The 11,770-nt window shown below is 43.8% G+C and overlaps 2 protein-coding genes across 2 annotated transcripts; both read left to right on the top strand.

Annotated features, from left to right (window-relative positions):
• Positions 1-152: 152 nt before the first annotated feature.
• Positions 153-9,060, top strand: LOC118502865 (cellular tumor antigen p53-like). Its single transcript, XM_036035573.1, has 7 exons — positions 153-359; positions 1,008-1,108; positions 1,191-1,224; positions 1,976-2,408; positions 2,542-2,916; positions 3,026-3,433; positions 8,295-9,060. Exons 2-7 carry the CDS (start codon positions 1,050-1,052, stop codon positions 8,360-8,362), a joined length of 1,377 nt encoding a protein of 458 aa, XP_035891466.1. The 5' UTR covers positions 153-359; positions 1,008-1,049; the 3' UTR covers positions 8,363-9,060.
• A 614-nt stretch (positions 9,061-9,674) lies between these two features.
• LOC118502869 (lipase 3-like) lies at positions 9,675-11,437 on the top strand. The gene has a single exon (XM_036035576.1). The coding sequence runs from the start codon at positions 9,813-9,815 to the stop codon at positions 11,061-11,063; it is 1,251 nt and encodes a 416-aa protein (XP_035891469.1). The 5' UTR covers positions 9,675-9,812; the 3' UTR covers positions 11,064-11,437.
• Positions 11,438-11,770: the final 333 nt, after the last annotated feature.

Consider the following 11,770-nt stretch of genomic DNA (forward strand, 5'->3'; position numbering starts at 1 on the left):
AGTGTTAGCACGGAAGTAAAATGGTGTTTTAAAACACAACAAACTGTTGCTCGTGACGTTTCTGGCAAAACGGAAAAGATAGAAGAAGAAAACAAGAAGAACAACGTGCGGCAAAATGCCATCGCACGGAAAAACCGACCGCCTGCTTGAAGTTTTAATTTGTTTTGAACGGTTGGTGTGATCGGTCGTCCAACGGTGGTGCTCCAGGTGCTGCGTAGCTCGCTGCAGTTGTACATGAGTTTGTCAGTAGTTGTGAGCATAAGGTGGTCAGTTTTTTTTGTAGTTCCGTAAATGAGAGACCGTATACGTTCCGTGAATGAATGTGAATTTTGTGTGCATTTAATGCCTGATTGTAACGCGTAAGTAACGGAAACATAACCTCAAAAAAATATTTTACTCTGGCGTGTAGAAATTGTAGTGATTGAAAAATGTAGTGCCGGTGAATTGTTACTCTGGAGAAAAGGGCTATGAAATTCAAAGATGGCGCCGGTGGTTTGCGGATGAGTCACTTTTTCTAAACCGGTTTTTGATGGGTCGGCTATGGACAAAGAAATCATGCGCCGGGGGCTTGCTTTCTGATGAAATCCGAGCATAAAGAACAGACAGAACATGAGCAAGGGTGCCCATTTTGAGGGCTCGATTTCTCAAGATCGTGGTAGAGGAAGTTAGTGGAAATTACACAATATTACGATGTAGTGCGATTTCTCCGCGGGGTCAGGGTTATGCTTTCTTTAGGGGAATTTACCATTACTCTTACACTTCGGTGTTTCTCTTCAATGCCCCCGTACGTTTCTTGATCTTGTTCGTATGTTCTTAACACTGATTTATTTTTTGTGCTTAATTTCATCATTCCCTTTTGATCGTTCCTTCGGGCCGTTGAAAAAGGCAGTTTTCTACCTGCTGCTGAAGATTGGCCGTGCCTCTTTTCTTAGAAGCCGGGATCCGGCTCGCCGTTTCAAGCAATGTAGAGTTTTCTAAGCAAGTCTTTCCTTTCTTCCCCGTAACAGGTAGTTGTGTTTGAGTTTGAGTGCTGTGAACATTAAAATAACATGGATATGACGCTGGACGCCGAAATGTTCGGTGACATCAACACCGGATCGTGTCTGAAGTAAGTACAGTGTGAAATGATTTAATTTAAAATAAATATTCCTAATGTTTCTCTCCCCCTTTCTATCGTTATCTCGTTCTAGTGTGGAAGATTGCCAGACACTGTTCCGTATGAATGTAAGTTTGTTATAATTATATTTTTATATCATTCTCTTCTAAGATTTATGGATGCAAGTATGATAAAAAAACTTTGAAATCGCTTATGGAAGAATGCTAAATAAGCTTAGCATAAATCTCTATCACCGATAATGAAGCCGGGTGTGTTAACGCTTTCCAATAAACATTCTTTCACATAATCACACACACACACACACACACACACACACACACACACACACACACACACGCACGCACACACACGCACGCACACACACGCACGCACACACACGCACACAGTCCCAGACAAACCCCAAGCAGTGTTGCAAAGTGGGGTTTTGCTGGTGAAGTTGGGGGCAAGCCCTGCAAAGTTTGCAAGGCTCACCAATACACATAAAGGAGAAACGGGTTAAGGCGCGAGCCATTCTCGCGGAATGTAAGTAGAAGGTGTAGCTTCTACAGCAAACTTCACCCATACCATTGCGTGGAAATATGCTCCGCCCCATGGTGTTTTACAAAACATGATTGAACATGAATCAACCTAACCTGATCGCTCGCGATCGCGCCTTGTGGAGCCCAACGTCTTAAATGCTCTCTTTAAGATGTTTCCAACGATATTTTTGTAATTATTTTTTGTAAATCTGTCCGAATTTTCAAAATTTCATTCTGGCTTTCGACGTCTTTTTTTAAAATCTGCTCTATGAGATATTTTTGAATATTTGCCTGTGTGTATTCATTGAAACATTTCTTTTTCCATTCCTTTCGCTCATAGACCAATGATCTATTGCCACCACCGCAAGGCGGCAACATCGATGAAGTGTATCTGAATGATTTCTTCCGTAGCAACGGAATCGTCGATATGCAGTGCGTCAAGTATGAAACCGACGCCAAATCAACGGCCATGATGTATGGGGAAGAACCACCGACTCATTACAAGAAAACGCCAATCCTGGAAGAGTATACGCATCCGCAGCAAAGCTTTACCGTCGGTATAAGCGGTACGCCGTGCAGTGCCTCATCCTGGTGCCACTCAATACCGCTGGAGAAGCTGTTTGTGAAGAAGAAAACTCCGGTCACGTTCGATGTGTCGTTCTCACAGCCTTCGGACGGCACACTGAAACTGCGCATCATGCTGGTGTACTCCAATACGCAGTATGCGTACAACACCATCACCCGTTGCCAGGACGACATATCGAAGGATGGCGGTAAGTAGTTCATGTAATACTTATTTTATGGCGATGTATTTTAAAATATTTTTTAAATTATTTCCCTCATCGCAACTGCGAAAACAACACCAATGTGGGCTGAAATATGGTTTTCACGTTCACCGGTTTGCAGCTAAAGAATATAAGTTTAAAGAGCACGTCGTACGGTGCCTGAATCCGGAAGCTCTCTATGCCGGTCGGGAGAATGGTGTGAATTTCGAGGATCGGCTAGCCATTATAGTTGATCTAAACAATGGTGGATCGCAGAAGAACCATCAGCAGACGCAACAGACAGTGCCGGTGTCGCTGGAGTTTTTGTGCCAAAACTCTTGCCCAACGATGGAGAGGCGAGCAACGACGCTTCTTTTCACCTTGGAAAATGAACACGGCACTCTGCTGGGCAGAAAGTCGATCAGTGTCAAGATCTGCAGCTGTCCCAAGCGCGACATGGAGAAGGACGAGAAGAAAGCGACGGGACGGGATGGCAATAGAAACAAACGGAAGCATGGTGAGTTCAAACGATTGTCTCTCGATGGGTCGTCGGTCGTACCGTCGGTTGTGTGAAAGTTTAATTCCAATATTAATCCCATCTTACGTATGTCCCGTTTTTTTTGCAGCAAATGAACCGGTTTCAAGCACCGATCAACCACCAAAAAAGTTAAAACGCCAGTCGAGTGAGGATGCAAAGCCTACACTGCACGGCGGCGCCGCCTCTTCAACGTCCGTCCGAGCATCGGCTGCTGCCGTGATGGCGATGCCTGCCTCATCCTCTACGATGGGTCAGGTAAAGCGGGAACCATCGTTCACTACGCTTGGGCGCTCGTTGAGCACCCTGTCCAACAGTAGCACGATCGATAACGATAGTTCGGCTGTCGTGCTGACGCTCCGACTGCCAGACCTCGACTGTGCTTCGGACGTGGCGATGTACGCATTCAAGCACTTGAGCTCGATCCTTATCAGCTGCAAGGATGAGCAGGAGAAAATGCGATACGCCCAATACCTGTACCACTGTCGACGCGTAAGGAGTAAGTATTCTTCGAGCCATCACTAGATAACTTTTTCTCTTTTTTCGCCATCTCATCGTTTCCCATTAAGAGAACTGTTGTCCAATAATGTGCCAAATCCTATGTTTATTTCGATCACTGAAAACACTTTTATTCTCGCTTCCACAATACTGTCGATCGTTTTTTTTTTATATACACTATCTTATTAATCATTAAATCATATCCCGCATCTGCCTGAGAGCTATGGGGATGTGTGTCATATGTGTTGTTGTTATTCAGCCGTAGAAAGCAGAGCCACGAGTAATATGGTGTGTGTGGTTGGAGAACAAAAGCCATGCTCGAGACATGCCACACGAGACACAAGGGTGGGGAGACCACTCGTTCTAGAGAGGTTGGTACTAATGAACCGAAAGTGTTAGTATACACCATGACCATGCAGTACAAATGAACTGATGAAAAAAAAAAAATATGTAAGGTTACTCAGAATGCAAGTTTGAAAAAAGGCAAAGAGCCATACAAGAAAAAAAACTTAAAAAGTAAAAAAAAAACAATCATACTGATCCGAATGAGATCACACAATGCCAAAAAATATGGGCAAAAGCCAAAAAATGATGGGCTATTAAAAAAAACTAAAAGAAAAGTAAAAAAAAACACAAAAGATGGCAAAAAATACAGCGCCACAAGAAAAAAAAGTATGAAAAGAAAAATGAAAAAAGAAGCATCTGAGCAAACCAATGAAAACAAAATATTGGAAAAAAATGTGCATTGAAGAGAACAATAATGCCGCACAAGCACACGTGTTTGTGCACGAAGGAAATAAAGCAATGATGTGTGCCATGAACGGGCACAGAAATCATCCCAAAAAAAAAAAACGAAACCGTCCGCCAAAACGGGTTATGTGTTCAATCACTTCATGCTCCAACTCTCAAGGAGACCGATAAACATACAACTTTACGCTGTTGGAAGCTTGTGAAAAAAAGCCCAACAGAGTAGCAGAGCGCGTCCAGAATGCCGAATGCCCCAGTTGTACACGGAGGAGAGAGTTAGAGAATGGCAGCTTTGACATGGGTGGCGCGTGCATGTGGTGTGCGTAAGTGAGTGGTGGTGGCGATCGAGAACGGAAGGAGTGGAAGCCAACCGGACCCCAAATCAAAGCTAATGAAGTGTGGAACTGCTGACGCTGTAACAGGCGTAACAGTACTTACATAACCCTGTGCCCGGCGTCTCGTTGACGTTTCGAACCCCCTTGGCCGCGCTGCGGCCACCTTCGAATTACTGTGTGCCTTTTTTCCGCGACCCCGCGGGAAAGGGTAGCAGGATCCAACCGACTCTGGACCAGCTGGCCGGGGGCACCGAACGTTAAAGGCATGCGCAACTCTCATTGTGGTCAAACAGCAAACGCTCATCAACGGCCATGGTGAAGCAAAGGCACAGGCTCAAACATCCGCTTCTCAATCCCGCTAAATTCAATCTATTTTCGTTATCCCTTTCCCTCTTGTGTGATCCTATTCCTTCTCCCACTATTTTACATTAACATTCCACAACCGTGGCACTGTACTGTAGCTGGTAAATGAACCTACGGTGCAGCGATCTTTTATACAATTACATTTACATTTTTTTATCTTATATCGTGTTCAATACCGTACATCCGTGGACAGTTGGGTGCGTCCTAACTACAACTCTCAAAGCAGCTGCAGAACTCTCACTCTCTCTCTCTCTCTTCTCTAAACTCAGTTTTGAACCATCATTTCGAAATCGTCGGCTCCTCTAGTATGAAAGAAACAATTTTGCATTGCTCCGATTATGGCGAGCATTTTCGTGCGATGCTTTTAACATCCGATTATCAATACGATTCGAGTATTGATAGTTGCTGCACAAATCGTTCCGGAAATACACTTTGGAGCATGCGAGCAATCGTTACAGTTTTGGGAAGGGGGAAACAAACGTGTGGCGATCCCTCGCACTGATCCATTGTTGTGTAAAAGGTGCTGGTTTGTGCTGTTACTAATGATACTGGTCATTGCCAGGGTAAGTGGTATAAGAGGGTTTTGCTTTTAATAAAATGTTGTTGCATATGTTGCACTTGCATTCACTTAGTAGCTAGATAAGCAGCTACGCTTTTGCACCCTTTCTCAGTAGTTTGAAATTGGTAGTCGCGTTGTAGATTTTGTAAAGTAACTATTAAGAAATCAGATAAAGCAAACGACTAGGCTGTCTTTGGTCAAGGCCGTTCGATTAGAATAAAAAAGACTTTCGAGCACGGTAGGAATCTATTAAGCAAACAAATTATTAACAAATTATTGGCTATGCGTAGGAGCGGCCTGGTGGTAGCGTTTAGCCCTGGGCAAACTAATGCTTCTGATCGCAACTCGCCGATACCTTGGTGCGAAACCTTCCCAACATTTAAGAAAGAGTGACCGAAGGGAGTGGTCCGGTGGCCGCTGGCAACAACGGCGCCGGTCTGTCAACGGTAGAACCGGGGCTCAATTCCCATCCGGACAGCCTCCCCCGTACGTAGGGCTGACTACTTTACTACGGGTTAAATTAAGTCACAGAAAGTCAGAAATGGCAGGCCGAGACCTCTGGAGGTTGTAGTGCCAAGGAAGAAGAAGAAGATTTAGAAATCAGGAAAAGAAAAATGGAGCAAAACGGCTAGGCTGTCCTTATTGAATAATAAACAGGATAAATAGATTGTTTAGAAGATTTTCGAGCATAACAATACGGCCATGGCCGTTTTATTAGAATACAAAAGACTTTCGAGCACTGAAGGGGGGAATCTATTAAGCGAACACTAGTTAGCTCAAACAAATTATCGGTTTTATCATCGGATCGGCCCGGTGGGAGGAGGGGGCTAGGCGGCAACGGCGCCGGTCTTCAATCGACAGGACCGGGGTTCCAATCCCATCCGGATCGCCTGCCCGTAAATTCAAGCCACAGAAGCAGGCCGAGACCTCTAGAGGTTGTAGCGTCAAGGGAGAAAAAGGAGAGCGAAGGGATGTTATGTGTCGTATTTCCGTGTGATATCCTCTTCTGAACGATCAATCCAAAGAACTGGTCATCTTTTTTTACAGAGTGAGTGCTGAGTGTTTGATCGCTCACTTTACGGAACTGAACGAACAACATAGCTCTCGTTCATTTGGTCACATACCCGGCCGAGTTTTTGTTTAAATTTCATCTATTTATTGAGGCTTTGGGTATGTTTAGTAGAGGACAGTGAGTCCCGTATGAAAAGTGCATTTCCCTTTCTGATTTGTTTAAATTCCAACACTACAGAATGTAGGATCTAATATGAGTTCTTATCAAATTAATATTTATAAGATGCGGTCAGTCTATTTGTCCTTTTTACTCGATTTTTTTTTTAAATTTTGCATTGTAGTGAGCCTAATGTACAAATACGTGGTAGAAAAAGTTGCTCAGAGTCTTCTTTTTTCTTGGCCTAACGTCCTCTTATTGGGTCATGCCAGTCATTTTTTTTATTACTACTCGACTTATTGGTACCGCATACAGTTAGATAGCCAGGGGGAACGGCCCTGATGGGGTTTTTACCCCCCGGTCCTGCCGTGTGAAGCGCGGCGCCGCTGTCAGATCTATCACTGGGAAATTCGTCCCAGTTAAACTCCAATATTGAATGTGTATAATCGCTGCTGTAAGCGAGATCTGTGATGGTAGGGTAGGTTAGGGTAGGGCACTATTCTTCTACGCACTCTACGGTATTCTTCCTTTTGCCTAAGAGCTTCATCGAAAGGTTAGTTAGGCCCCGTCGTCAGTACACAAATTATCTTTGTTGTTCTTATCGCATTGCTTTTGTCTATATTACCCACTGTCGTTTGACTTGTGAGTTGGAATAAGCATAGCTTAAAAGTGCATCTTGCTTGTGGAACATGGCACTCAAATATTCTTTTAAAAATGAATGTGAAGAAATTGAACCGGCTTTAATTAAAATCCTTATGTGTCATGCGTTAAATGGTCGAACGTCTTATTCCAATCTTTTTTATGTTTTCAGGAGAAGAAGTCCTCTTAAGACTCTTGTGTATTCCCCATCCCAACTATCGTGACTGCGATAGTGCGGCATACCCGTGCCTAGCTACGTTCTTTCCAAACAAACTCTTTTCAACCGGATCCCTATCCTTATCTTACGTGAAAAATCGATCAACAAAGAAGAAGTTAATAAGCGGGAGGTTTTATTGATTGACTTTCCCATGATCTGTACATTCTCTTTTCAATTCCTTCTTATGGTTATACATATTTCTTTCGACGTGGTTTTTAATAGTATGTTTAGTGAATATGTTTTGTACACATCTGATTTACCATATCTGATTTTAGCTTTAACTAGCTTTGTATGTTCGATTTTTGAATAACCTGTGGAGGATGTCATTCGTGCACGTCTTATCAACATGTCAGTTCATGTATATATTTTACACGCTCCATATACACGATTGACCTGAAATATGTAAATCAAATTACACGAGTTTTGTAAGTTGAAAAGCAAGAAGAAAACTAGAAGTGTAAAGACGAAGAAATATGCTCGATGCAGTTGGTTGAGACCGCAGCGCTCCCTGGTGGCCGCTAGCGCAAACACTTTTTCATGCTGTTTGTTTTATGCTACAACAGCGTTTGAAAGTTCATAAAAATCGTTACTTTTATTTTGAGTTCAAAGTTGAGAGAAAGAGAGATAGAGAGAGAGAACATTTAAAATAGTTTGACGCACCATTCCCAGTCTTCCATGTTACGGCATCGAAATTGCTTCACCCGGTATGGCCAATCACGATACCGCTCCTCAAAACCGCTTTCATTGCGCCGACTCTCGATGTTCATCGTCACTCAGCCACCCACTCGTGAGTAAGATCTGACCGTTTACGATTGTTAAATTTGCTCATTGCAGAAAATTTGAAGAATTCCGCGGAACGGCATGCGGAGGATGAACCAAATCTGGATTACGATTCTTCTTAAGCCATCCTCTCTCCCCCCCCCCCCCCGCCGGGACACATCGCACCATGCTATAGCGTAGAAGCGAGAATTGTAGTTAGATTGTGTGAGGTGTTTATTTATGATGAAATGTGTAAAAGTCGATTTTTATTAAGTGTTGAATGATAAGCATAGGTAGAGCGGAAGCGTCTCTTGGATCAGTTTGAATTTGGCATCAAATCGTCGTAGCGTATGAATATTTTTTTTATAAAACAGTTGCACCTGGGACAGTACATTCATGTAGCGTGGATAGATTTACGATGGCTCAGAGTCGTATGTTGATCTACATTCATTTTCTATGCATTAGCTACGACAATTCGTTTAACGTTAAAGTTTTATCACTAACAAACACTACATTAAATAGGTATAAGACAAATGCGAACAAATTATTATACGTCATCGCTGTGCACGTAACAGGCATTCGTACTAACAGTGTTAATTGTAAGCTAATTAAGCATTATACATTCTGTTAAGATGAGATTCATACGAAGTATGCAAAGTAACTCACTAAGATTTCGAATAATTTTGAGCCGCAAGGCATTATAGTACTCCCATAAGGATAAATTAATGAATCTAAGAAAAAAGAAAGAAGCAGTGCATGAGATGGGTCTGCACATTTGCTCAAAAGATTGCAAGAAAAACTAGAAAAAAGCAATATAAAAGAAAAGACAGTCGAAAACATATGTTGAAAAGTAGCTTTTCTTTTTTTATCGTTCTTTTTCAAAAAAAAAAATACCCCAAGAAAAGGAAAGAAACTTTATTACTGTCACTCCTGAAGGTATGCAATGTTTTCCAAAGCTCGACTCGCCTGCCTGTGTTTGTCGACCGCTGAATCCAAGTTGCCCCTAAAGGTATGCAATTTTGACATACTGCAACATTGCTGTATAGGGAAGACGGTACATTCTTATCGACTGCTGGTTTAACCTGTGGAGAGGTGTACTTAAAGATATTTATAGGCTGACGGAAGCCTCTAGTCGTTTTGCATTCCTTTGGCCCCCACCTTATAGGCGGGCAAAGTATTTCGAATGATAATAACTAGCATTTAGATCATCTTGACATTTCCCTCCATAGCTTTGACTTTGTGCTGCCAAATGTCCTAAAAACGAACACAAGTACCTAGTACCACGCGATGCACTTTGTACAGTGTGTGGCTTACCGTCGAATGTGTTGGAAAAGGTCCTTGAATGACGCGAAGAAAGTCGATTGCGTCAAGCCGCGTCAAGTGTTGGGGAACAATGTGTGTACTGTGGAAGACGAGTGGTGATTGCACTTTTCTGGTATTAGCTTGCCAGTTTGCTAATCTGCCCGTGCTCGAACACTCGATACTAATTCCGGGACAAGCCCACGGCAAGCGCGTTTTTAAGTCGCGCGAAACCGGTTGAACTCGTGCAGTATCTTCTCGGCAGACCGTCAAGTAAGAGGTGAACAGTAAAGCATGAAGCAAAACGTTTCGATCGGACGCGGCTATCTGCCATCGGTGTGGTTTATGCTGGTTTTGCTGGCCGCTGGCGGCACGCATCGTACAGCCAGCGCACGCTCGGTTAAGGCAGGCTTTCAAGTGGACAGTGAAGACGGGCGTCTGTCCGTACCGGAGCTGGTGTCAAAGTATGGATACAACGTGGAAGAACATTCGCTTCAAACGGAAGACGGTTACCGGTTAACGGTGCATCGTGTGCAGAGTCCTGGCCTAACGAATGGAACCGTTGTGCTGCTGATGCACGGATTGCTGTGCAGCTCGGCCGACTGGCTAATGATCGGACCGGGCAACGCACTGGCCTATCTGCTGGCGGACCAAGGATACGACGTGTGGCTGGGAAATGCACGAGGCAATCGGTACTCGCGCCATCACGATACGATCAACCCGGACCATAGTTCGTTCTGGAAATTCTCCTGGCACGAAATTGGACGCTACGACATCCCGGCCACGATCGACTACATACTGGAGCAAACCGGACACCGGCGATTGCAGTACGTGGGACACTCGCAAGGCACGACCGGATTCTTTGTGATGGCCAGCACCCGGCCCGAGTACAACGATAAAATCATCCAGATGAACGCGCTCGCACCGGTCGCTTTCATGGGCCACATGAAGAGTCCGCTGCTGCAGTTTATGACCAAGTTCCTGAAAACGCTCGACATCCTGTTTTCCTTGTTCGGGGTGGGCGAGTTCATGCCCAACAAGCCGATTCTGCACGAGATCGCGACGCACATCTGTCCCCCGAATTCGACGATAAATTTGTGTGCCCATCTGCTTTTCGTGTTGGCAGGACACAATCCAACGCAGATGGATCCGGCGATTCTTCCCATCCTGTTCGGCCATACACCGGCCGGATCGGCCACAAAGCAATTGGTTCACTACGCCCAGGAGGTGCTGTCGAATCGGTTCGAAATGTACGACTATGGTAAGGTGAAGAATGTGCTGATCTACGGATCGGCCTCACCGCCCCAGTACAATCTTTCGCTGGTAACGGCTCCGGTGGCAATGTACTATGGGATGAACGATTTTCTCGCCACTCCGGAGGATGTGCACAGGCTGGCCGAGAAGCTTCCCAACCTGAAGAAAAGTGTGGCGGTGGATGATGATTTGTTCAACCATCTGGACTTTCTCATAGCGAACGATGTTCGGCATTTGCTGTACGAACCGGTCATTGAAGGAATGGCATCCGCTGAAGTGCTGGATCATTGAATGGAAACCTGGGTGGGGGGAGGGTTTGATTGAAGTGCAGCGAGAAGCATCGTTGAACTTTCGCATATGCGTTCAAGTATGTGATAATAGATTTTATTATGATTGTTGCTGCCGTTCAAGAAGCATCCGTGTGGACAAAGCGCAACGCAAAACAGTGCAATAAACTAAAGCTAAGAACGTGTGCCATAGTGGCGGATTACGGAGGGGAGAACTGTGACTGATAGATAAGCATAATCGTATAAATAAAAGGTATCAATGAACAATTTAACATGTGTTTTCCACTTCAACTGTGTTTTGAAACTTTCGCTACTTAACTTTCTTTGCTGTACTTGTTGTATCGCCAGGGTTTTATTTTTAATAAAGTATGTGTACAATGAGAAGTGTTTTTTTTTTTTTATTTCAGCAGCACTGCGTGCGATCTATTGCGATTGAAAATTTTATTTTCTTGGTGCCAATTTCTAACACGACAGAACCAGTATCAAATCCCATCCGAATCCTTCTCTCGTAATTTGCAATAGGTATCTAACTCAGGGTAAATTAGGTCAAGGCAACCAGAAATGGTCAATACTTGCAGATAGTAAGCAGGAAGCGAAAGCAGGGAATAGATTAAGAACCAAGAAGAGAACAATTTGATTTACGAAATAAATTTTAAATCCTTTGAAAACATTAACTCAAAATTTTATTCATTTATCACTGAAAATGTTCTG

Source organism: Anopheles stephensi, chromosome 2 (genome assembly GCF_013141755.1).
Source record: "Anopheles stephensi strain Indian chromosome 2, UCI_ANSTEP_V1.0, whole genome shotgun sequence".
In the NCBI taxonomy this organism is placed as follows: domain Eukaryota; kingdom Metazoa; phylum Arthropoda; class Insecta; order Diptera; family Culicidae; genus Anopheles; species Anopheles stephensi.

Coding starts and splice junctions, on each gene's coding strand:
- LOC118502869 (XM_036035576.1), top strand. CDS start 9,813: ATGAAGCAAAACGTTTCGATCGGACGCGGCTATCTGCCATCGGTGTGG.
- LOC118502865 (XM_036035573.1), top strand. CDS start 1,050: ATGGATATGACGCTGGACGCCGAAATGTTCGGTGACATCAACACCGGA. Junction 1,109..1,190: donor AACACCGGATCGTGTCTGAA/GTAAGTACAGTG, acceptor ATCTCGTTCTAG/TGTGGAAGATTGCCAGACAC. Junction 3,434..8,294: donor CCACTGTCGACGCGTAAGGA/GTAAGTATTCTT, acceptor TGCTCATTGCAG/AAAATTTGAAGAATTCCGCG.